The following is a 23,331-nucleotide window of genomic DNA, read 5'->3' as shown; positions in this document are numbered from 1 at the left end:
ACAACTTATCGGGTCCAAGGCATTCATGTCGGGACCCCATCCTCCAGTGAACGAGCAGACACCATCTCCAGCCCCGGGGACAACTTCAAGCATCCAAAAGGAGCTGCTTTGGATACAAACAAAAGCGATTTCACCTCCCTTGGGGCATTACGGGGCTGCATTTGTTGCCCATGCCTAGTTGTCCTGATTAGGATTGGAGTCAGATGTACACCATACTGGGTTTTTACAACAATCAGAAGCTTTTTTCTGCTTCCAGATTTTTATGGAATTCAGTGATACAGCTTGCCCCGGAGAGATTGATGACACAATCTGTGGGTCGCTGGTCCAGTATCAGAACCACCAGACTAACGAACCGAGCGTGGTGCACGGAACAAACCTCTCCAGCTGGAACGCTGAACAAGGAGCTTCCTCCTCTGAAAGATTCAGTCATTGGGGGTCTTGTTGTACAGGCACAGCTCATTCAATGCCCACTGTCACCCACGGCTGGAGCAGCGCATGCATCTGGCTCCAATATTAAAACGGAAATAAGGAGGAATTTCTTCTCTCAGAGAGTCGTCAATCTGTGGAATTCTCTGCCCCAGAGAGCTGTGGAGGCTGAGTCATTGAATATATTTGCGGTGGAGATCGACAGATTTTTAAACGATAAGGGAGTCAAGTGTTATGGGGAGCGGGCAGGGAAATGGAGCTGAGGCCAGGATCAGATCAGCCATGATCTCACTGAATGGCGGAGCAGGCTCGAGGGGCCAAATGGCCTACTCCTGCTCCGATTTCTTATGTTCTATGTTATGATCTAATATCTCTGTAACCTGTACCCTCGTATCAGCAACCAACAGTCCCCGACACCACTTCAGCACGTGTGAAAGCCAGTTATTTATTGACGAGCTCACAGTCTGAAGAGGAGTTGGACAGTTAGATTTTGAAATACAGCCCAGGTTTGGGTGTTGTTGCAGGGTACGGTGCAGGTCACAGGGTGCTGTGATTGCAGGACACATAGAAACATAGAAAATAGGTGCATAGTAGACCATTCGGCCCTTCTAGCCTGCACCACCATTCAATGAGATCATGGCTGATCATTCCTTCAGTACCCCTTTCCTGCTTTCTCTCCATACCCCTTGATCCCTTTAGCCATAAAGGCCATATCTAACTCCCTCTTGAACTGGCATCAACAGCTCTCTGTAGCAGGGAATTCCACAGGTTAACAACTCTCTGCGTGAAGAAGTTTCTCCTCATTTCAGTCCTAAATGGCCTACCCCTTATGCTAAGACTGTGTCCCCAGGGCAGGGGTGCAGAAGGGGGGTCACAGGGCTCTCTGACCATGGCACCGTCAGGGATGCAGGGATTTGGGGGCTAAATAAGTCCTTCATTTCAGCCCAGATTCTCACCTGTTCCTGGAAAACACGCTTTTCATCTCCAGTGCTGGCTCTCACCACATAGTCCGTTCTCCTACAATTAAACAAATAACACCAGTCACTCGCTGGCACAGCGCCCCACTCACCGGAACTACAGAGGCTCGCCATGCTCCTCCACCGCCTCCCTCCCTCCCTCCCTCCCTGCTCCCTCGCCCACCCCCCCCATCCTCCCTGCTCACTCGCCCCCCCCCCCTCCCTCCCTGCTCCCTCGCCCCTCCCTGCTCCCTCGCCCCCCCCCCTGCTCCCTCGCCCCCCCCCTCCCTGCTCCCTCGCGCCCCGTCCCCCTGCTCCCTCGCCCACCGGGTCCCTCCTCCCTCGCCCACACCCCCCCACTCCCTCCTTGCTCACCCCCCCCCCTGCTCCCTCCTTGACCCCTCGCCCCCCCCCGCCCCCTGCTCCCTCCTTGCTTGCCCCCCCCCGCTCCCACCTTGCTCGCCCCCCCCCGCTCCCTCCTTGCTCCCACCCCCTGCTCCCTCGCCCCCCTCGCCCACCCCCTCCCCCCCTCCCTTGCTCCCCCCCTGCTCCCTCACTCCCCCCTCCCTACTCCCTCGCTCCCTCCCTCGCCCCCTCCCTCCCTGCTCCCTCGCTCCCGCCCTACCCCCTCCCTCCCTGCTCCCTCGCTCCCCCTCCCTCCCTGCTCCCTCCTCCCCCTGCTTCCTCTCGCTCCCCCCCTCCCCGCTCCCCTCTCACCCCTCCCCCCTCTCCCCCCAGCTCCCCCGCTCCCTCCCTCCTCCTCGCTCCCCCCCTCCCTCGCTCCCCCCTTCCCTCCCTGCTCCCTCGCCCCCCCCTCCCTCCCTGCTCCCTCGCCGCCCCTGCTCCCTCCTTGCTCCCTTGCCCCCCCCGGCTCCCTCCTTGCTCCCTCGCCCCCCCTGCTCCCCCCCCCGCTCCCTCGCCCTCGCCCCCCCCGCTCCCTCGTTCCCCCCTCCCTCCCTGCTCCCTCGTCCCCCCCTCCCTCCCTGCTCCCTCGTCCCCCCTCCCTCCCTGCTCCCTCGTCCCCCCCTCCCTCCCTGCTCCCTCGTTCCCCCCTCCCTCCCTCCTCCCTCGCCCCCTCCCTCCCTCCCTCTCGCCCCTCCCTCCCTCCCCCTGTGCTCACTCTCCCTCTCCCCCTCCTTCCCCCTCTGTGTTCACTCTCCCTCTCCCCCTCACTCCCTGATCCCTTCCCCCTACCTCTCTCACCCTCCCACCCCCTCGTTCTCCAGATCGATGTTGGGATTTGGGAAGATCTTCGATGTAAGGTGATGAGCCTGACGGGGAACGGATGGTCTGATGAACAGGTGAGCTAGCCTCAATTTGTAAATATTTCACAGTTCATGCACCAACTCCTCATGACCAAAACTATGTGTTTTAATTGAAGTGAATGTTCCTAGTATAAAATGCAAAGACACTCACACTGGGTACACTATTAAACCCAGCTCCTACAAGTCTTAATGTCAGCTATAAATAGATTACATTCTAAGGACAAGTACAATATATCGAGGTAACAGCACAGTCCCTCAGCCTTTCACTCCTGGTTCCAGAGCAGTGACAGTGATCACAATTGACAGTCCCCTTCCTGTTTGCACAATTCCCTCAGGCCCCTGAAACCACAATGGCTGAAACAATACTTACACCCTCGGGGTTGGTGGTGTGATGTCTGGAAGATCCTCAGATTCCTGAGAGAGCAAGAGAGAGAAAGAGAGAAGCAACTGAGTCACAGCTTTAGGATGGTTGCTTGGCCCGAACCCAACATTATCCCCGAGAGCCCAGTGTGGACAGTTACAGACCAGTGAGGACAGTGCACCACCCTCACAAAACAGGTACAGATTGAAAATCAAACTAAATATTTAACAGACAACAACTGAAATAATAACGCGGGCAGAGGTGGGAGTGATGGGGTTAAGGTTAGAATAAGTGCAAGTGGGCTTCAAACCTCCTCTGATTAAGGAGGACACTGCATTTTAATTGGGACGGGGTTCCGGGGTGGAACATGCTCTGGGGGCCAGACAAGGACACTGACCTTTCAACTCAGGGGCCCAGTGCCTTCATGCAGCAGGTTGATGCGGGGAGGCTCCAGTGAGAGGCAGGGCGATGTGGGGGGGGGGGTGGGTATACATCAATGATTTAGACTTCAATGTAGAAGTTTGCAGGTGAGACAAAAATTGGCCATGTGGTTGATCGTGAGAAAAAAAATTGCATACTGCAGGAAGATATCAATAAACTGGTCAGGTGGGCAGAACAGTGACAAATGGAATTCAATCCGGAGAAGTGTGAGATAATTCATTTGGGGAGGGCTAACAAGGCCAGGGAATACACAATAAATAGTTGGACACTGAGAAGTGTAGAGGAACAGAGGGACCTTGGAGTGCATGCCCACAGATCCCTGAAGGTAGCAGGACAGGTAGATAAAGTGGATAAGAAGGCATACGGGATACTTTACTTTTTGCCACAGTGTTAGGCCACAGCTAAAATACTGTGTACAGTTCTGGTCGCCACATTACAGAAAAGATGTGAGTGCACCAGAGAAGGTATAGAGGAGATTTATGAGGGTGTTGCCTGGCCTGGAAAGTTTTAGCTGTGAAGATTGGGTAGGCTGGTGTTGTTTTCTTTGGAATAGAGGAGGCTGAGGGAAGACTTGATTGAAGTGTATAAAATGATGAGGTGCCTAGATAGAGATGATAAGGACGACCGATTTCCCTTAGCATAGGGGTCTAGATTTAAAGTAATTGGTAGGAGGTTTAGAAGGAAGTTGAGGAGAACCTTTTTCACCCAGAGGGTGGTGGGGGTCTGGAACTCAAAGGGTGGTAGGGGCACAAACCTTCATTGCATTTAAAAAGTACTTGGATGTGCACTTGACGTGCTGTAACCTGCAGGGCTACGGACCAAGAGCTGGAAAGTGGGATTAGGTTGGATAGTTCTTTATTGGCTGGCTAGGATATGATGGGCCGAAATGACCTCCTTCTATGCCATAAATTTCTATGATTCAATGATTGTAAGGCTAACGACCCTGTTTTGAGGCTGTTACCATCCCGTTAACACCAGGCGAGAGCGACTCAGAATCCACCCACTAGAGTATGGCTTGAATCTGCGACTTTCTGATTCAGAGGTGGGAGTGCTGCCAAGCTGACACAATTACAACGTCCTTTTTTTATGCATCAGAAGGATTCAGCTTTGGTCTTAATCAGGACTTTGGGCTGTGAGGGTCACTCCAGGAGTGCCCTGCCAACCTGAAGATCGAAGGCTTGGAACAGAAGGTGCAACTCAAATCCGGGCCCGGGTGGTCACAAGCAGCATCCTTCTTAAAAAAAAAATAAAATAAAATTATCTCAAATGAATCTGGAGGGAGGGGGAGGGGAAGGGAAAGCCAGCTCCCCACAGATCTTCTCTTGTTGACTCATTGTGAGATGAACTGAAGGTGAGGAGCACAGTGCAGTTCGCTAGTTATCTGCGTTATTCTGTCACTCACCTCTTAGAGACCACAGCAAATCATTCACACCATTTGTTGCCCAATTGCAGAGTTCTTGGTCAGCAGGGTAATGGTTACTCTGATAAGACAGGGTGGCGAGAAGATGGTACAATAGCGTGGCGGCCCCAACCTGCAAGCGAACATCTGCGGCAGGTCGGGGCCATGTGCAGGAGGGCGATGGCTGTGAAGGCGGCGACTGGATTAGATGTCACCATAAACCAGGTTGGTGATTGGAGCGTGGACAGGGACAGCAGGAGCAGCGAGGTCAGGGTGGAGGAGCTGCGAGAGATTGCAGAGCGACATGATCGGGGCCCAGGAGAGCCGAGGGCCCAGGGGCAGCACGGGCCAGCCCACACTGCGCACTAGGTCCGTGCAGCAGAGCTGGTTAATCCTTGCCACTGGACCAACACCTAGCTCTGTCAAGCCCGTGTGGTGGTTGGTGTGCAACGGCCACCCCACATTAAAATATCCCCGCACAGGCATCTTCCACCCTCCAAGATGTAGTTCGGGATCTGGGATATCATCGAAACACCTGTGAACTCATCCCTTGTTGGCGTGGAAGCAAGTTATCCTCGATTCGAGGGACCGCCTAAGAAGAAGAAAATAAGCGGAGGGCTAAGTCAGTTATACAGCTGTACCTTGGAAAAGGTCTGATCCTTGACCTCGAACCACAGCTGACACAACGAGCTCATTTCCTTCTCCGAGTCCCGCCCAGAACCTGGGGAATTGGGAACAGGTATTTATTAAGATGATTGAATAGCTACTGATCACAATCCTTCTATTTAATTACTAACCAATCTCCCCGAACATTGCTTACAGATTGTGCAGGAGCCACAGTGCGTTCTGGCAGTTACTTTGATCTCACTAATTGCGAAGGTGGCTTGTCAATCTTTGTAACAGAGAATTTACTGAAGATATCAATTTGAAGAAAAAATATTACATGCCTCACTGATACTGAACATAGAAAATTACAAATATTGCAGCTGGAACTGTATTTAGCACACACCAATAAGATGCAGCCAACTCTTCCTTCGTCCTCTTCCCCAGTTATTTGAATAATAAAGAAAGAAGGACTTGGATTTCTATAGCGCCTTTCACGACCACTGGACGTCTCAAAGCACTTTACAGCCAATGAAGTACTTTTGGAGTGTAGCCACTGTTGTAATGTGGGAAACACGGCAGCCAATATGCGCTCAAGCAAGCTCCCACAAAGAGCAATGTGATAATGAGCGGATAATCTGTTTTTGTTCTATTGATTGAGGGATAAATATTGGCCAGGACACCGGGGTAACTCCCCTGTTCTTCTTCGAAATAGTGCCATGGGATCTTTTACGTCCACTTGAGAGAGTAGACGGGGCCTGGGTTTAATGTCTCATCTGAAAGGCAGCACCTCCAACAATGCGGCACTCCCTCAGCACTGCACTGTCAGCCTAGATTTTTTTGTGCTGATGTCCCTGGAGTGGGACTTGAACCCACAACCTTCTGACTCAGAGGCGAGAGTGTTGAAGGATTTTCCCTCGCCCTTGCTTCCCATAGTAAATCTGCAGTTCCTGGAGAAGTTTTTCCTACTTTTTCAATCTCACTGACCAACTCCTTAACAAGTGACCATTCATGATCATCTGAGCTTGGCTGACTGACCAACTTCAACTTCAACGTCCAAGGGCCACATCAAAGCACCTGATGCCCTTGGCCCATTCAGCAACTCCTTGGCCCACACAACCTACTGCAGAATTTCTAGTAATGGCTTAAACTATACAAGCTGAAAACATGCAATTGTTTCCTGTTCCCCAGTTGGCCATTGTATATGTTTGGCCTGGTTGGGTATTGACGTCCCACTGGAAGAGAGTGAGAACGACAACATCCATGAAACATCTCTCGCTCTCTCTCTCGCTCACAAAATATGCCCTGAGCAGCTGGATTTCCCCACAACCCAGGGGAAATTTCCAACTCAACCCACTAATCCAAGCGAATCACAGAAATTGCAGCATAGGAGGTAATTTGGCCCATGAGCATCTTCTGGCACTATCTCTTCAACTGGCGCTATCTACTCCACTCTAATCCCCTTTGCTTTTATGGTCTTCCATAAACAATTGCATTTAGCATGATATAATCTTTGCCTCAATAGCGACTTACAGTAAACTATTCAAGTAACCCTCTGTGGAAAAAATGCGAACTTCATTCTTCTTGTGATAAGCCCCACTCTGCTCCCTTGTTACTGACTCACTAACCAAGAAACAATCTTTTACTCTTTACCCTTTCGAAACCTTTCAGAATTTTGAAACTCTGTTTTCGATCTCTAGTAGCTGTTTCTATTCCAGTAAAAAAACCACAAATCCTAACCTTTGGGCAAAACTATAAATTCTCATTCCCGGTGCCCTTGCAGTGAATCCTTGCTGCATCCTATCAATGCTCCGAGATCCTTCCTGTAACTGTACACAATACTCCAACTAACCACTGCCTTGTATCATATCAGCTTCCCTCCCTTGCCTTTATATTCAATGCCTGTGTAGAAAACCCAGAATCCCATTTGCTGCCTTTTAATGACAGTTTCCACTTGCTCTCTGACTCATAGATCCTGCCTGAATTATGGAACATTCCACCAGCTTTGGCAACTCTGGCACTGGCCACTTCTTTTCCAACTGGGCAAGTATGAAGGACAGATGCAAGTGGAATTTTTCATTTGAGAACAAGTGGCAGGAGGTGTTGTGTGGCTGAGAATTGTTGCAGTGCTCCCTGGTGTCTATTGTCCATCAGTTGTCACGGGCAGATCAACACTCTTTGATGCGAGGACTGTACAAGTCAGCTGTGGCTCAGTGGGTAGCACTCTCACCTCGGAGTCAGAAGGTTGTGGGTTCAAATCCCACTCCAGGAACTTGAGCACAACAATCTAGGCTGACACTGCTAAGGGAGTGTTGCACTGTTGGAGGTGCCATCTTTCAGATGAAACGTTAAAATGAGGCCCTGATTGCTCTCTCAGGTAGACATAATAAATCCCATGGCACTATTTTGACCAACAGCAGGGGAGTTATCCCGTGTCCTGGCCAATATTTATCCCTCAATCAACATAACAAAAAAAATTGTCATTATCACATTGCTGTTTGTGGGAGCTTGCTGTGCGCAAATTGGCCCGGTTTTCCACATTACAACAGTGACGGTACTTCATTGGCTGTAAAGCTCTTTGGAATGTCCTGAAAGATGCTACAGAAATGCAAATCTTTCTTTTTGTACTTCAACAGTAAGTAATGTGTGTATGAAATTTTTGAAAGGTTTCTGAGAGATACAATGAGGCACTATATAGGAAGAGGAGTAGGCTATTCAGCCCCTCATAAACTTTTTTTTTAGCGAGCACACTGCCCCCAAGTGGCAGTTGCATGTCCCAGACTCACCAATCCACTTCCAGTGCTGGCCTCGCTCTCTGCAGTTTACATATGGAGTGAAGTTGGAGGGGAGGGCCGATACTCCACCTGTGGGAAACCAAGTTACATTATCAGACATGATCGGCCGAGCATGGCTACAAGATGCATACTGCATTGCAAGCTCCTTTCACTCACCCTAAACACTGATCTGAATATTGTCCTTGAATCTGTCCTTCGAACAAGGCCATCGGGAGCACGGAAACATGTCAACTGCTTCATTTTAGTGAACGGGGTATTTAAGCAAAATCTGCAAAAACCATTCACTAAATCGCACAAAGGCAGCCCATCCACTCAACTGCAGACAATGAGCAACCAGCTATCACCACAAATGGAAGCAATCAAGTTGTAAATTTATCAAATTCCTTTCAGCAACTTGAGGTTTATAAGATAATGAAGTGAATAGATTGTGTTCCAGATGACAGTTTGTTTCAATTAAATTGTGTAGGGAGGACCAGGGGTGATGATTTAAGTTATAGAAGGCCAGATCCCGGTTAGATATCGGGAGCTGCTTCTTGTCTCACAGGACAGTGGGCCTCTTTCAGGACATTCCAAAGAGCTTTACAGCCAATGAAGTACCGTCACTGTTGTAATGTGGAAAACCGGGCCAATTTGCGCACAGCAAGCTCCCACAAACAGCAATGTGATAATGACAATTTTTTTTGTTATGTTGATTGAGGGATGAATGTTGATTCGCTGAATTCCTTCAAGCGAGAGCTGGACCTGTTTCTGGCTCGGGTGGAGATCATCTCTTACAGAAGGGTAGGCACTGCAGGGAACTCAGGGTCAGAGTGATCTACTGGACCAGTTTCGATTGCCTAGATGGGTCGGAGAGAAATTTCCCAGATTTCCCCCCCCCCCCCCTAGGTTACTGCAGAAGATAAAGGTACGCGGAGTCAGAGGAAATGTATTAGCATGGAGAGAGAATTGGCTAAATAACAGAAAGCAGAGTCGGGATAAATGGGTCCTTTTCAGGTTGGCAATTGGTGGTTAGTGCTGTGCCACAGGGATCGGTCCGGCTGGGACCACAACTATTTACAATATACATAGATAACCTGGAAGAGGGGACAGAGTGTAGTGTAACAAAATTTGCAGATGACACAAAGATTAGTGGGAATGCGGGTTGTGTAGACGACACAGAGAGGCTGCAAAGAGATTTAGATAAGTTAAGCGAATGGGTTAAGGTTTGGCAGATGGAATACAATGTCGGAAAATGTGAGGTCATCCACCTTGGGAAAAAAAAAAACAGTAAAAGGGAATATTATTTGAATGGGGAGAAATTACAACATGCTGCTGTGCAGAGGGACCTGGGGGTCCTTGTGCATGAAACTCTTTTGAGTCCTTGTGCATGAATCCTAAAAAGTTAGTTTTCAGGTGTAGCAGGTAATCAGGAAGGCGAATGGAATGTTGATCTTCATTGCGAGAGGGATGGAGTACAAAAGCAGGGAGGTCCTGCTGCAGCTGTACAGGGTATTGATGGGGCCGCACCTGGAGTACTGCATGCAGTTTTGGTCACCTTATTTAAGGAAGGATATACTAGCTTTGGAGGGGGTACAGAAACGATTCACTAGGCTGATTCCGGAGATGAGGGGGTTACCTTATGATGATAGATTGAGTAGACTGGGTCTTTACTCATTGGAGTTCAGAAGGATGAGGGGTGATCTTATAGAAACATTTAAAATAATGAAAGAAATAGACAAGATAGAGGCAGAGAGGTTGTTTCCACTGGTCGGGGAGACTAGAACTAGGGGGCACAGCCTTAAAATACGGGGGAGCCAATTTAAAACCGAGTTGAGAAGGAATTTCTTCTCCCAGAGGGTTGTGAATCTGTGGAATTCTCTGTCCAAGGAAGCAGTTGAGGCTAGCTCATTGAATGTATTCAAGTCACAGATGGATAGATTTTTAACCAATAAGGGAATTAAGGCTTATGGGGAGCAGGCGGGTAAGTGGAGCTGAGTCCACGGCCAGATCTTGTTGAATGACGGAGCAGGCTCGAGGGGCTGGATGGCCTACTCCTGTTCCTAATTCTTATGTTCTTATGTTCAAATTGGCCTGGGTTTTAATGTTTGTTTGCCTCTCCCAGAAGGTCACATGATTTGGGTGGGGCAAAGTGTATATGTTGTGTTGCAGGAGTTTGGGTGGGGTGGAGTGTATGCACAATTTGTGATACACAAGGTATCGCAATTGTATGGGACAGGCTAATGGACCAGCGAGTCTTTACCTGTCCGTCATTATTTGTATGTCCGTAACTATATTGGGGATCCATTCACCTCAAAATTAAATTGGGTATCATAAAAACAAAAATAAAATTAATTGTGTATGTGGGGGAGAAGCCACAGAATCACTCACCCCATCTTCCAATTGTCAAAAACTTTACCCCACACTGGCCTCCGATCTCTCACTGTCCCCAGGCTTTGCCTTTGCACTGTCCCCAAAGATTGGATCATTCTCCCTTGTATTATGGCTTTATATTTTTGGGTCTCTAGTGCTAAAACTATAGTATTAAAAATAAACAAAGCCAATTACGTTGGTATGAGGGGCGAGTTGGCTAAGGTAGATTGGGAAATTAGATTAAAAGGTATGATGTTAGATAAGCAATGGCGAACATTTAAAGAAATATTTCATAATTCTCAACGAATATACATTCCATTGAGAAATAAAAATTTCATGGGAAAAGTGATCCATCCGTGGCTAACTAAAGAGTTAAGGAGAGTATTAGATTAAAAGATGAATGTTGCTAAGAAGAGTCGTAAGCCTGAGGATTGGGAGAGTTTTAGAAACCAGCAAAGGATGACCAAAACATTGATAAACAGGGAGAAAATAGAATTTGAGAGTAAACATACAAGAAATATAAAACATATCACAAGAGCATCTACAAGTATGTAAAAAGTAGCAAAGTAAGCGTGGGTCCCCCAGAGGCTGAGACAGGAGAAATTATAACAGGGAATAAAGAAGTGGCAGAGAAGTTAAACAAATATTTTTTTTTATCTGTCTTCACAGCAGAAGACACAAAATACATACAAGAGTGGGGAACCAAGGGTCCAATGAGAGTGAGGAACTTAATGTAATATTAGTAAAGAAAAAGTACTGGAGAAATTAATGGGACTAAAAGCCGACAAATCCCTTGGACCGGATGACCTTCTAGGTTTCTAAAAGAGGTGGCTGCAGAGATACTGGATGCATTGGTCGTGATCTTCCAAAATTCCCTAGATTCTGGAATGGTCCCAGTGGATTGGAAGGTAGCAAATGTAACTATTCAAGAAAGGAAGGAGAGAGAAAACAGGGAACTACAGGTCAGTTAGCCCGACAACAATCGTCGGGAAAATGCTGGAAGTGGTAACAGGGTACTTAGAAAATCATAATATGATTAGGCAGAGTCAACATGGTTTTATGAAAAGGGAATCTTGTTTGACAAAAAATTAGTGTTTTTTGAGGATGTAACGAGCAGGATAGATAAAGGGAAACCAGTGGATGTAGTATATTTGGATTTTCAAAGGGCATTCAATAAGGTGCCACATAAAAGATTGTTACACAAGATAAGGGCTCATGGGGCTGAGGTAATATATTAGCACAGTTAGAGGATTGGTTAGATAACAGAAAACAGAGAGTAGGAATAAATGGGTTATTTTCAGGTTGGCAGGCTGTAACTAGTGCGGGGCTGCAAGGATCAATGCTGGGGCCTCAGTTATTTACAATCTATATTAATGACCTAGATGAAGGAAGAAGTATAATGTATCCAAGTTTGCTGACGAGAGACAAAGCTAAGTGAGAAAGTAAGCTGTGAGTAAGACACAAATAGTCTGCAAAGGGATATAGACAGGTTAAGTGGCTAGGCAATAAGGTGGCAGATGGGGTATACTGTGGGGAAATGTGAGGTTATTAACTTTGGTAGGAAGAATTAGAAAAACACTTTTTAAATTGTGACAAATTATTAAATGCTGATGTTGAGGGATTTGGGTGTCCTTGTACATGAAGCACAGAAAGTTAACATGCAGATACAGCAAGCAATTAGGAAGGCAAATTGTTTCTTGCCATTTATTGCAAGGGGGTTGGAGTACAAGAGTAAGGAAGTCTTGTTGCAATTGTACAGGACCTTTGCGAGACTACACCTGGAGTACTGTGCATAGTTTTAGTCTCTGTACCAAAGGAAGGATTTAATTGCCTTAGAGGGGTTGCAACAAAGGTTCACTGGATTGATTCCTGGGATGAGAGGGTTGTCCTATGAGGAGAGATTGAGTAGAGTGGGCCTATACTCTCTGGGGTTTAGAAGAATGAGACATGATATTGAAACATAAGATTCTGAGGGGGCTTAACAGGGTAGATGCTGAGAGACTGTTCCCCTGGCTTGAGGGAGCAGGAGTAGGCCATATGTCCCTGAGACTACTCCCCCATTCAATAAGATCATGGCTGATCTGCGACCTCAACTCCATTTTCCTGCCCTATCCCCATATACCTTCATTCCTCTACAGTCCAAAAAACTCTCGATCTTAGCCTTGAATATACTCAATGACTCAGCATCCACAGCCCTCTGGGGCAGAGAATGCCAAAGATTCAGAAACCAGAATAAGGGGTTGACAATTTCAGACTAAAATGAAGATTAATTTCTTCACTCAGGGGTGTGCATCTTTGGAATTCTCTACCCTGGATGGTTGTGGATGTTCCTTCAAGGCTGAGAGCGACAGATTTTTGGACTCTAGGGGAATCAAGGGATAGGGCGGAACAGTGGAGTTGAGGTCGAAGGTCAGCCTTGATTTTACTGAATGAAGGAGCAGGATCGAGAGGCAGAATGGCCCACTCTTGCTCTTATTTTTTATGTTCTCATATATTTCTAAAGGGTTAAAAAAAATCTTAGTGCACTGCGCCATCACTCGCCCCATAACATCACTGTCCCCGCAGACAGGCTGCATTCCTGGGCCATTCCCAGACCTGGAGATTACTGCTGGCTCTACTGTAGTGCCTCATGCTCAATCTGCCCCTCCCACTGACTGGCACCAGCTCCCACTGCACAATGCTGCAAGAGCCAGAGAGAAAGCAAGGGGCACATAGAAACAAAAAGAGAAAGACAGGAGAAAGGGGGAGGCAAGGGAGAGGGAGTAGGTGAGTAGAGGGAGGAGGCAAGGGAGAAGGGGGAGCGAGGAGAGGGGCGGAGAAAGAGGGGGAGGGGGAAGGGGTGGAGAGGGAAGGGGTGGAGAGGGAAGGAGAAGGGGGGGGAAGGGAAGGGGTGGAAGTGGGGGGGGGAAGGGGTGGAGTGGGGGGGGAAGGGGTGGAGTGGGGGGGGGAAGGGGTGGAGTGGGGGGGGGGGGAAGGGGTGGAGTGGGGGGGGGGGAAGGGGTGGAGTGGGGGGGGGGGAAGGGGTGGAGTGCGGGGGGGGAAGGGGTGGAGTGGGGGAAGGGGTGGAGTGGGGGGGGGGGGGAAGGGGTGGTGTGGGGGGGGGGGGGAAGGGGTGGTGTGGGGGGGGGGGGAAAGGGGTGGAGTGGGGGGGGGAAGGGGTGGAGTGGGGGGGGGGAAGGGGTGGAGTGGGGGGGGGAGGGGTGGAGTGGGGGGGGGGAGGGGTGGAGTGGGGGGGGGAGGGGTGGAGTGGGGGGGGGGAAGGGGTGGAGTGGGGGGGGGGAAGGGGTGGAGTGGGGGGGGGGGAAGGGGTGGAGTGGGGGGGGGGAAGGGGTGGAGTGGGGGGGGGGCAGGGGTGGAGTGGGGGGGGGGAAGGGGTGGAGTGGGGGGGGGGGGGGGAGGGGTGGAGTGGGGGGGGGGGAGGGGTGGAGTGGGGGGGGGGAGGGGTGGAGGTGGGGGGGGGGGAGGAGTGGAGTGGGGGGGGAGGAGGGGTGGAGTGGGGGGGGAGAAAGGGGTGGAGTGGTGGGGGGGAAAGGGGTGGAGTGGTGGGGGGGGGAAGGGGTGGAGTGGTGGGGGGGGGAAAGGGGTGGAGTGGTGGGGGGGGGAAAGGGGTGGAGTGGGGGGGGGGGAAAGGGGTGGAGTGGTGGGGGGGGAAAGGGGTGGAGTGGTGGGGGGGGGAAGGGGTGGAGTGGTGGGGGGGGGAAGGGGTGGAGTGGTGGGGGGGGGGGAAGGGGTGGAGTGGTGGGGGGGGGGAAGGGGTGGAGTGGTGGGGGGGAAGGGGTGGAGTGGTGGGGGGGGAAGGGGTGGAGTGGAGGGGGGGGAAGGGGTGGAGTGGAGGGGGGGGAAGGGGTGGAGTGGAGGGGGGGGAAGGGTGGAGTGGGGGGGAAGGGGTGGAGTGGGGGGGGAAGGGGTGGAGTGGGGATGGAAGGGGTGGAGTGGGGATGGAAGGGGTGGAGTGGGGGGGGAAGGGGGTGGAGTGGGGGGGAAGGGGTGGAGTGGGGGGAAGGGGTGGAGTGGGGGGGAAGGGGTGGAGTGGGGGGGAAGGGGTGGAGTGGGGGGAAGGGGTGGAGTGGGGGGGAAGGGGTGGAGTGGGGGGGAAGGGGTGGAGTGGGGGGGAAGGGGTGGAGTGGGGGGAAGGGGTGGAGTGGGGGGGAAGGGGTGGAGTGGGGGGGAAGGGGTGGAGTGGGGGGGAAGGGGTGGAGTGGGGGGGGAAGGGGTGGAGTGGGGGGGGGAGGGGTGGAGTGAGGTGGGGAAGGGGTGGAGTTGGGGGGGAAGGGTGGAGTTGGGGGGGAAGGGGTGGAGTTGGGGGGGGAAGGGGTGGAGTTGGGGGGGAAGGGGTGGAGTTGGGGGGGAAGGGGTGGAGTTGGGGGGGAAGGGGTGGAGTTGGGGGGACGGGGTGGAGTTGGGGGGGAAGGGGTGGAGTTGGGGGGAAGGGGTGGAGTTGGGGGGGGAAGGGGTGGAGTTGGGGGGGGAAGGGGTGGGAGTTGGGGGGAAGGGGTGGAGTTGGGGGGGGAAGGGGTGGAGTTGGGGGGAAGGGGTGGAGTTGGGGGGGGAAGGGGTGGAGTTGGGGGGGAAGGGGTGGAGTTGGGGGGGAAGGGGTGGAGTTGGGGGGGAAGGGGTGGAGTTGGGGGGGAAGGGGTGGGAGTTGGGGGGGAAGGGGTGGAGTTGGGGGGGAAGGGGTGGAGTTGGGGGGGAAGGGGTGGAGTTGGGGGGGAAGGGGTGGAGTTGGGGGGGGAAGGGGTGGAGTTGGGGGGGAAGGGGTGGAGTTGGGGGGGAAGGGGTGGAGTTGGGGGGAAGGGGTGGAGTTGGGGGGGAAGGGGTGGAGTTGGGGGGGAAGGGGTGGAGTTGGGGGGAAGGGGTGGAGTTGGGGGGAAGGGGTGGAGTTGGGGGGGAAGGGGTGGAGTTGGGGGGGAAGGGGTGGAGTGGGGGGGAAGGGTGGAGTTGGGGGGGGAAGGGGTGGAGTTGGGGGGGGAAGGGGTGGAGTTGGGGGGGGGAAGGGGTGGAGATGGGGGGGAGGGGTGGAGTTGGGGGGAAGGGGTGGAGTTGGGGGGGAAGGGGTGGAGTGGGGGGGGGGAAGGGGTGGAGTGGGGGGGAAGGGGTGAGTGAGGGGGGGGAAGGGGTGGAGGGGAAGTGGTGGAGGGGAAGTGGTGGAGGGGTGGGGGGGGAGAAGAACAAGGGTGGGGAAAGGACGAAGGGGGGTAAGGGACGGAATGGGGGCGCGGAAGGCAGGGAGGGGAGAGAGAGAGGGCAGACGGAAGGGAGGAGTGGAGCGAAGAGAGGGACGAAGGAGGGAGAGAGGGAGGGGGAAGGAGGAGCTTCGTGCTTGAGTGAGCGAGGGGGACGCTGGGGTTTTTTAATAGCTGTGGCTGAAGTCCTAGCAGAGGCGAGTTGTATATACTGAACACCATAAGCTGCATTTCGAAAGGGCAGTTTAATAATCACATGAAATTTGCATTAGACGTGCCCAACCGATAGGTGATTAGGACCTCCTGTACTCAGCAAACCTGCCAGACTGGTCAGCACGAGGAGTTTAGCCGATTTCAATCACTCACATACTGGGGACAGCACAGGGAGTTTGAGAGAAATCTTACCCAGCTAATGGTCAAAGAATGCGAGTAATCTGGAGACCTGCTCATAGCATATTCTCATTTAGAGAGTGACTCTCCGAAACCAGACTTACATGCACCTTCTCCAGAAAGAAAGCGCAGAGCAGAATGAACCAGTTCTGACCAGTTGGTGGCGTCTGAGAACCAAGTGTTTAACGTACTGGGAGCAGAGATCTGCCACTCAAACACCTTCTCCTCAATCTGCAAAAACAAAACAAGGTTAGAATGTACAGAGAAGACCCCTGAGCACATTTATTGGTCCCAGTGACAGGGACGGGAAGGAGGGAGGGAGGGAGACAGGGAGCGAGGAGGGACAGGGAGGTGCGGAGAGAGGCAGAGACAGAGGAGGGAGGGAGGCGCGGAGAGAGGGAGAGGGGAGGGAGGGAGGCGCGGAGTGAGGGAGAGGGGAGGGAGGGAGAGGGGAGGGAGAGGGGAGGGAGGGAGGGGCGGAAGGAGGGAGAGGGGAGGGGGAGAGGGGAGGGAGCGAGGGAGGGAGGGAGGCGCGGAGCGAGGGAGGGAGGGAGGCGCGGAGCGAGGGAGGGAGGGAGGCGCGGAGCGAGGGAGGGAGGGAGGCGCGGAGCGAGGGAGGGAGGCGCGGAGCGAGGGAGGGAGGGAGGCGCGGAGCGAGGGAGGGAGGGAGGCGCGGAGCGAGGGAGGCGCGGAGCGAGGGAGGGAGGGAGGCGCGGAGCGAGGGAGGGAGGGAGGCGCGGAGCGAGGGAGGGAGGGAGGCGCGGAGCGAGGGAGGGAGGGAGGCGCGGAGCGAGGGAGGGAGGGAGGCGCGGGGAGCGAGGGAGGGAGGGAGGCGCGGAGCGAGGGAGGGAGGGAGGCGCGGAGCGAGGGAGGGAGGGAGGCGCGGAGCGAGGGAGGGAGGGAGGCGCGGAGCGAGGGAGGGAGGGAGGCGCGGAGCGAGGGAGGGAGGGAGGCGCGGAGCGAGGGAGGGAGGGAGGCGCGGAGCGAGGGAGGGAGGGAGGCGCGGAGCGAGGGAGGCGCGGAGGCGCGGAGCGAGGGAGGCGCGGAGCGAGGGAGGGAGGGAGGCGCGGAGCGAGGGAGGAGGGAGGCGCGGAGGGAGGGAGGCGCGGAGCGAGGGAGGGAGGGAGGCGCGGAGCGAGGGAGGGAGGGAGGCGCTGAGCGAGGGAGGCGCGGAGCGAGGGAGGCGCGGAGCGAGGGAGGGAGGCGCGGAGCGAGGGAGGGAGGGAGGGGCGGAGCGAGGGAGGGAGGGAGGCGCGGAGCGAGGGAGGGAGGGAGGCGCGGAGCGAGGGAGGGAGGGAGGCGCGGAGCGAGGGAGGGAGGGAGGCGCGGAGCGAGGGAGGGAGGGAGGCGCGGAGCGAGAGAGGGAGGGAGGCGCGGAGCGAGGGAGGGAGGCGCGGAGCGAGGGAGGGAGGCGCGGAGCGAGGGAGGGAGGGAGGCGCGGAGCGAGGGAGGGAGGGAGGGAGGGAGGGGGGAGCGCAGCGAGGGAGGGAGGGGCGAGCGAGGGAGGGAGGGGGAGGGAGGGAGGGAGGAGGAGAGGCGGGTAGAGGGAGGGAGGGAGGGAGGAAAGTAGGGAGGAAGAGTGGGAGGGAAAGGGAGGGGGAGAGGGAAGGGAAAGTGAGGGGAGAGGGAAGGGAAAGTGAGGGGGAGAGGGAAGGGAAAGGGAGGGGGAGAGGGAAGGGAAAGGGAGGGGGAGAGGGAAGGGAAAGGGAGGGGGAGAGGGAAGGGAAAGGGAGGGGGAGAGGGAAGGGAAAGGGAGGGGGAGAGGGAAGGGAAAGGGAGGGGGAGAGGGAAGGGAAAGGGAGGGGAGAGGGAAGGGAAAGGGAGGGGGAGAGGGAAGGGAAAGGGAGGGGGAGAGGGAAGGGAAAGGGAGGGGGAGAGGGAAGGGAAAGGGAGGGGGAGAGGGAAGGGAAAGGGAGGGGGAGAGGGAAGGGAAAGGGAGGGGGAGAGGGAAGGGAAAGGGAGGGGGAGAGGGAAGGGAAAGGGAGGGGGAGAGGGAAGGGAAAGGGAAGGAAAGGGAGGGGGAGAGGGAAGGGGGCGAGGGTAGGGAAAGGGAGGGGGAGAGGGAAGGGGCGAGGGAAGGGAAAGGGAGGGGGCGAGGGAAGGGAAAGGGAGGGGGAGAGGGGGCGAGGGATGGGAAAGGGAGGGGGAGAGGGGGAGAGGGAAGGGAAAGGGAGGGGGAGAGGGAAGGGAAAGGGAGGGGGAGAGGGAAGGGGGAGGGAGGGGAGAGGGAAGGGGGAGGGAGGGGGAGAGGGAAGGGGGAGGAGGAAGGGGGAGGGAGGGGGAGAGGGAAGGGGGAGGGAGGGGGAAAGAGGGAAGGGGAGGGAGGGGGAAGAGGGAAGGGGGAGGGAGGGGGAGAGGGAAGGGGGAGGGAGGGGGAGAGGGAAGGGGGAGGGAGGGGGAGAGGAAGGGGGAGAGGGAAGGGGAGGGAGGGGGAGAGGGAAGGGGAGGGAGGGGGAGAGGGAAGGGGGAGGGAGGGGGAGAGGGAAGGGGGAGGGAGGGGGAGAGGGAAGGGGGAGGGAGGGGGAGAGGGAAGGGGGAGGGAGGGGGAGAGGGAAGGGGGAGGGAGGGGGAGAGGGAAGGGGGAGGGAGGGGGAGAGGGAAGGGGGAGGGAGGGGGAGAGGGGAGGGGGAGAGGGGAGGGGGGAGGGAGGGTGGCGCGGAGCGAGGGAGGGAGGGAGGCGCGGAGCGAGGGAGGGAGGGAGGCGCGGAGCGAGGGAGGGAGGGAGGGAGGGGCGGAGCGAGGGAGGGAGGGAGGGGCGGAGCGAGGGAGGGAGGGAGGGGCGGAGCGAGGGAGGGAGGGAGGGGCGGAGCGAGGGAGGGAGGGAGGGGCGGAGCGAGGGAGGGAGGGAGGGGCGGAGCGAGGGAGGGAGGGAGGGGCGGAGCGAGGGAGGGAGGGAGGGGCGGAGCGAGGGAGGGAGGGAGGGGCGGAGCGAGGGAGGGAGGGAGGGGCGGAGCGAGGGAGGGAGGGAGGGGCGGAGCGAGGGAGGGAGGGAGGCGCGGAGCGAGGGAGGGAGGGAGGCGCGGAGCGAGGGAGGGAGGGAGGCGCGGAGCGAGGGAGGCGCGGAGCGAGGGAGGCGCGGAGCGAGGGAGGCGCGGAGCGAGGGAGGCGCGGAGCGAGGGAGGCGCGGAGCGAGGGAGGCGCGGAGCGAGGGAGGCGCGGAGCGAGGGAGGCGCGGAGCGAGGGAGGGAGGGAGGCGCGGAGCGAGGGAGGGAGGGAGGCGCGGAGCGAGGGAGGGAGGGAGGCGCGGAGCGAGGGAGGGAGGGAGGCGCGGAGCGAGGGAGGGAGGGAGGCGCGGAGCGAGGGAGGGAGGGAGGCGCGGAGCGAGGGAGGGAGGGAGGCGCGGAGCGAGGGAGGGAGGGAGGCGCGGAGCGAGGGAGGGAGGGAGGCGCGGAGCGAGGGAGGGAGGGAGGCGCGGAGCGAGGGAGGGAGGGAGGCGCGGAGCGAGGGAGGGAGGGAGGCGCGGAGCGAGGGAGGGAGGGAGGAGCGGAGCGAGGGAGGGAGGGAGGCCCGGAGCGATGGAGGGAGGGAGGCGCGGAGCGAGGGAGGGAGGGAGGCGCGGATCGAGGGAGGGAGGGAGGCGCGGAGCGAGGGAGGGAGGGAGGCGCGGAGCGAGGGAGGGAGGGAGGGAGGCGCGGAGCGAGGGAGGGAGGGAGGGAGGCGCGGAGCGAGGGAGGGAGGGAGGCGCGGAGCGAGGGAGGGAGGGAGGCGCGGAGCGAGGGAGGGAGGGAGGCGCGGAGCGAGGGAGGGAGGGAGGCGCGGAGCGAGGGAGGGAGGAGGCGCGGAGCGAGGAGGGAGGGAGGCGCGGAGCGAGGGAGGGAGGGAGGCGCGGAGCGAGGGAGGGAGGGAGGCGCGGAGCGAGGGAGGGAGGGAGGCGCGGAGCGAGGGAGGGAGGGAGGCGCGGAGCGAGGGAGGGAGGGAGGCGCGGAGCGAGGGAGGGAGGGAGGCGCGGAGCGAGGGAGGGAGGGAGGGGCGGAGCGAGGGAGGGAGGGAGGCGCGGAGCGAGGGAGGGAGGGAGGCGCGGAGCGAGGGAGGGAGGGAGGCGCGGAGCGAGGGAGGGAGGAGGAGCGGAGCGAGGGAGGGAGGGAGGCCCGGAGCGATGGAGGGAGGGAGGCGCGGAGCGAGGGAGGGAGGGAGGCGCGGAGCGAGGGAGGGAGGGAGGCGCGGAGCGAGGGAGGGAGGGAGGCGCGGAGCGAGGGAGGGAGGGAGGCGCGGAGCGAGGGAGGGAGGGAGGCGCGGAGCGAGGGAGGGAAGGGAGGCGCGGAGCGAGGGAGGGAGGGAGGCGCGGAGCGAGGGAGGGAGGGAGGCGCGGAGCGAGGGAGGGAGGGAGGCGCGGAGCGAGGGAGGGAGGGAGGCGCGGAGCGAGGGAGGGAGGGAGGCGCGGAGCGAGGGAGGCGCGGAGCGAGGGAGGAGGGAGGGAGGCGCGGAGCGAGGGAGGGAGGGAGGGAGGCGCGGAGCGAGGGAGGGAGGGAGGCGCGGAGCGAGGGAGGGAGGGAGGCGCGGAGCGAGGGAGGGAGGGAGGCGCGGAGCGAGGGAGGGAGGGAGGCGCGGAGCGAGGGAGGGAGGGAGGCGCGGAGCGAGGGAGGGAGGGAGGCGCGGAGCGAGGGAGGGAGGGAGGCGCGGAGCGAGGGAGGGAGGGAGGGAGGGAGGCGCGGAGCGAGGGAGGGAGGGAGGCGCGGAGCGAGGGAGGGAGGGAGGCGCGGAGCGAGGAGGGAGGGAGGGGCGGAGCGAGGGAGGGAGGGAGGCGCGGAGCGAGGGAGGGAGGGAGGCGCGGAGCGAGGGAGGGAGGGAGGCGCGGAGCGAGGGAGGGAGGGAGGGGCGGAGCGAGGGAGGGAGGGAGGCGCGGAGCGAGGGAGGGAGGGAGGAGCGGAGCGAGGGAGGGAGGGAGGCCCGGAGCGATGGAGGGAGGGAGGCGCGGAGCGAGGGAGGGAGGGAGGCGCGGATCGAGGGAGGGAGGGAGGCGCGGAGCGAGGGAGGGAGGGAGGCGCGGAGCGAGGGAGGGAGGCGCGGAGCGAGGGAGGGAGGGAGGCGCGGAGCGAGGGAGGGAGGGAGGCGCGGAGCGAGGGAGGGAGGGAGGCGCGGAGCGAGGGAGGGAGGGAGGCGCGGAGCGAGGGAGGCGCGGAGCGAGGGAGGGAGTGAGGGAGGCGCGGAGCGAGGGAGGGAGGGAGGGAGGCGCGGAGCGAGGGAGGGAGGGAGGGAGGCGCGGAGCGAGGGAGGGAGGGAGGGAGGCGCGGACCGAGGGAGGGAGGGAGGGAGGCGCGGAGCGAGGGAGGGAGGGAGGGAGGCACGGAGCGAGGGAGGGAGGCGCGGAGCGAGGGAGGGAGGGAGGGAGGCGCGGAGCGAGGGAGGGAGGGTGGGAGGGAGGGAGGCACGGAGCGAGGGAGGGAGGGAGGGAGGCGCGGAGCGAGGGAGGCGCGGAGCGAGGGAGGGAGGGAGGCGCGGAGCGAGGGAGGGAGGGAGGCGCGGAGCGAGGGAGGGAGGGAGGGAGGCGCGGAGCGAGGGAGGGAGGCGCGGAGCGAGGGAGGGAGGGAGGCGCGGAGCGAGGGAGGGAGGGAGGCGCGGAGCGAGGGAGGGAGGGAGGCGCGGAGCGAGGGAGGGAGGCAGGTGCGGAGCGAGGGAGGGAGGCAGGCACGGAGCGAGGGAGGGAGGCAGGCGCGGAGCGAGGGAGGGAGGCAGGCGCGGAGCGAGGGAGGGAGGGAGGGATGCGCGGAGCGAGGGAGGGAGGGAGGGGCGGAGGGAGGGAGGCGCGGAGCGAGGGAGGCGCGGAGCGAGGGAGGGAGGGAGAGAGATGGAGGGAGGGACAGGCGGGTAGAGGGAGGGGGGGGGGGAGAGGGAGGGAGGGGGTAGAGGGAGGGAGGGAGGGACGGGAGAGATGTAGGGAGTGAGGGAGGGAGGGATGTAGGGAGTGAGGGAGGGAGGGATGTAGGGAGTGAGGGAGGGAGGGATGTAGGGAGGGTGAGTGGGAGGGAGGGAGGGGCGGGGGAGGGGAAGGGAGGGGGAGAGGGAAGGGAGGGGGAGAGGGACGGGCGGGGAGAGAGAGGGAGGGACGGAGCGGGCGTGGGGAAGGGCCGTGGGGGAGGGGCGGGGCGAGAGAGGGAGGGACGGAGCGGGCGTGGGGAAGGGGCGGGGGGCGTGGGGGAGGGGCGGGGCGAGAGATGGAGGGAAGGGCCTGGAGAGGGAGTGAGGAAAGTGTGTGGAGAAGGAGGGAGGGTGGGTCGTGGAGAGGGAGGGTCGTGGAGAGGGAGTGAGAGGCGGGCGAGAGAGGGCGTGTTCGGGCGGAGAGGAAGCGGGGCGAGGGAGGGAGGGAAGAGCGGGGCGAGAGGGAGGGAGGAGCGGGGAGAGAGAGGGAGAGGGAGGGAGAGGGAGGGAGGGAGGGAGGGAGGGGCGAGAGAGAGAGGGCGGGCGAGAGAGGGAGGGAAGAGAGAGGGAGGGAAGAGAGAGAGGAGAGGGAAGAGAGAGGGAGGGAAGAGAGAGGGAGGGAAGAGAGAGGGAGGGAAGAGAGAGGGAGCGAGGGAGGGTGGGGCGAGAGAGGGAGAGGGAGGGAGGGGCGAGAGAGGGAGGGAGGGAGGCGCGGAGGGAGGGCGCGTAGCGAGGGAGGGAGGGGGGCGCGGAGCGAGGGAGGGAGGGGGCGCGGAGCGAAGGAGGGAGGGGGGCGCGGAGCGAGGGAGGGAGGGGGCGCGGAAGAGGGAGGGAGGGGGGCGCGGAGCGAGGGTGGGAGGGAGGCGCGGAGCGAGGGAGGGAGGGAGGCGCGGAGCGAGGGATGGAGGGAGGCGCGGAGCGAGGGAGGGAGGGAGGCGCGGAGCGAGGGAGGGAGGGAGGCGCGGAGCGAGGGAGGGAGGGAGGCGCGGAGCGAGGGAGGGAGGGAGGCGCGGAGCGAGGGAGGGAGGGAGGCGCGGAGCGAGGGAGGGAGGGAGGCGCGGAGCGAGGGAGGGAGGGAGGCGCGGAGCGAGGGAGGGAGGGAGGCGCGGAGCGAGGGAGGGAGGGAGGCGCGGAGCGAGGGAGGGAGGGAGGCGCGGAGCGAGGGAGGGAGGGAGGGCGCGGAGCGAGAAGGGAGGGAGGCGCGAGCGAGGGAGGGAGGCGCGGAGCGAGGAGGAGGGAGGCGCGGAGCGAGGAGGGAGGTGGGAGGCGCGGAGCGAGGGAGAGGAGGGAGGCGCGGAGCGAGGGAG

At 58.8% G+C, this 23,331-nt stretch overlaps 1 protein-coding gene across 4 annotated transcripts in view; it reads right to left on the bottom strand.

Annotated features, from left to right (window-relative positions):
- nfrkb (nuclear factor related to kappaB binding protein) overlaps positions 1-23,331 on the bottom strand; it is an 84,670-nt gene that overhangs the window by 40,566 nt on the left and 20,773 nt on the right. For all 4 annotated transcript variants that reach the window (XM_070894244.1, XM_070894247.1, XM_070894246.1 and 1 more), the window contains exons 11-15: positions 16,273-16,399; positions 8,238-8,315; positions 5,490-5,569; positions 3,018-3,061; positions 1,383-1,443 (exon numbers count right to left, since the gene is read on the bottom strand). In XM_070894244.1, coding sequence (XP_070750345.1) covers positions 1,383-1,443; positions 3,018-3,061; positions 5,490-5,569; positions 8,238-8,315; positions 16,273-16,399 — 390 coding nt within the window. The remainder of the gene's footprint in view (positions 1-1,382; positions 1,444-3,017; positions 3,062-5,489; positions 5,570-8,237; positions 8,316-16,272; positions 16,400-23,331) is intronic.

Source organism: Pristiophorus japonicus, chromosome 11 (assembly GCF_044704955.1).
Source record: "Pristiophorus japonicus isolate sPriJap1 chromosome 11, sPriJap1.hap1, whole genome shotgun sequence".
Taxonomy (NCBI): Eukaryota; Metazoa; Chordata; class Chondrichthyes; family Pristiophoridae; genus Pristiophorus; species Pristiophorus japonicus.
This window is presented reverse-complemented; position numbering and strand designations above follow the sequence as displayed.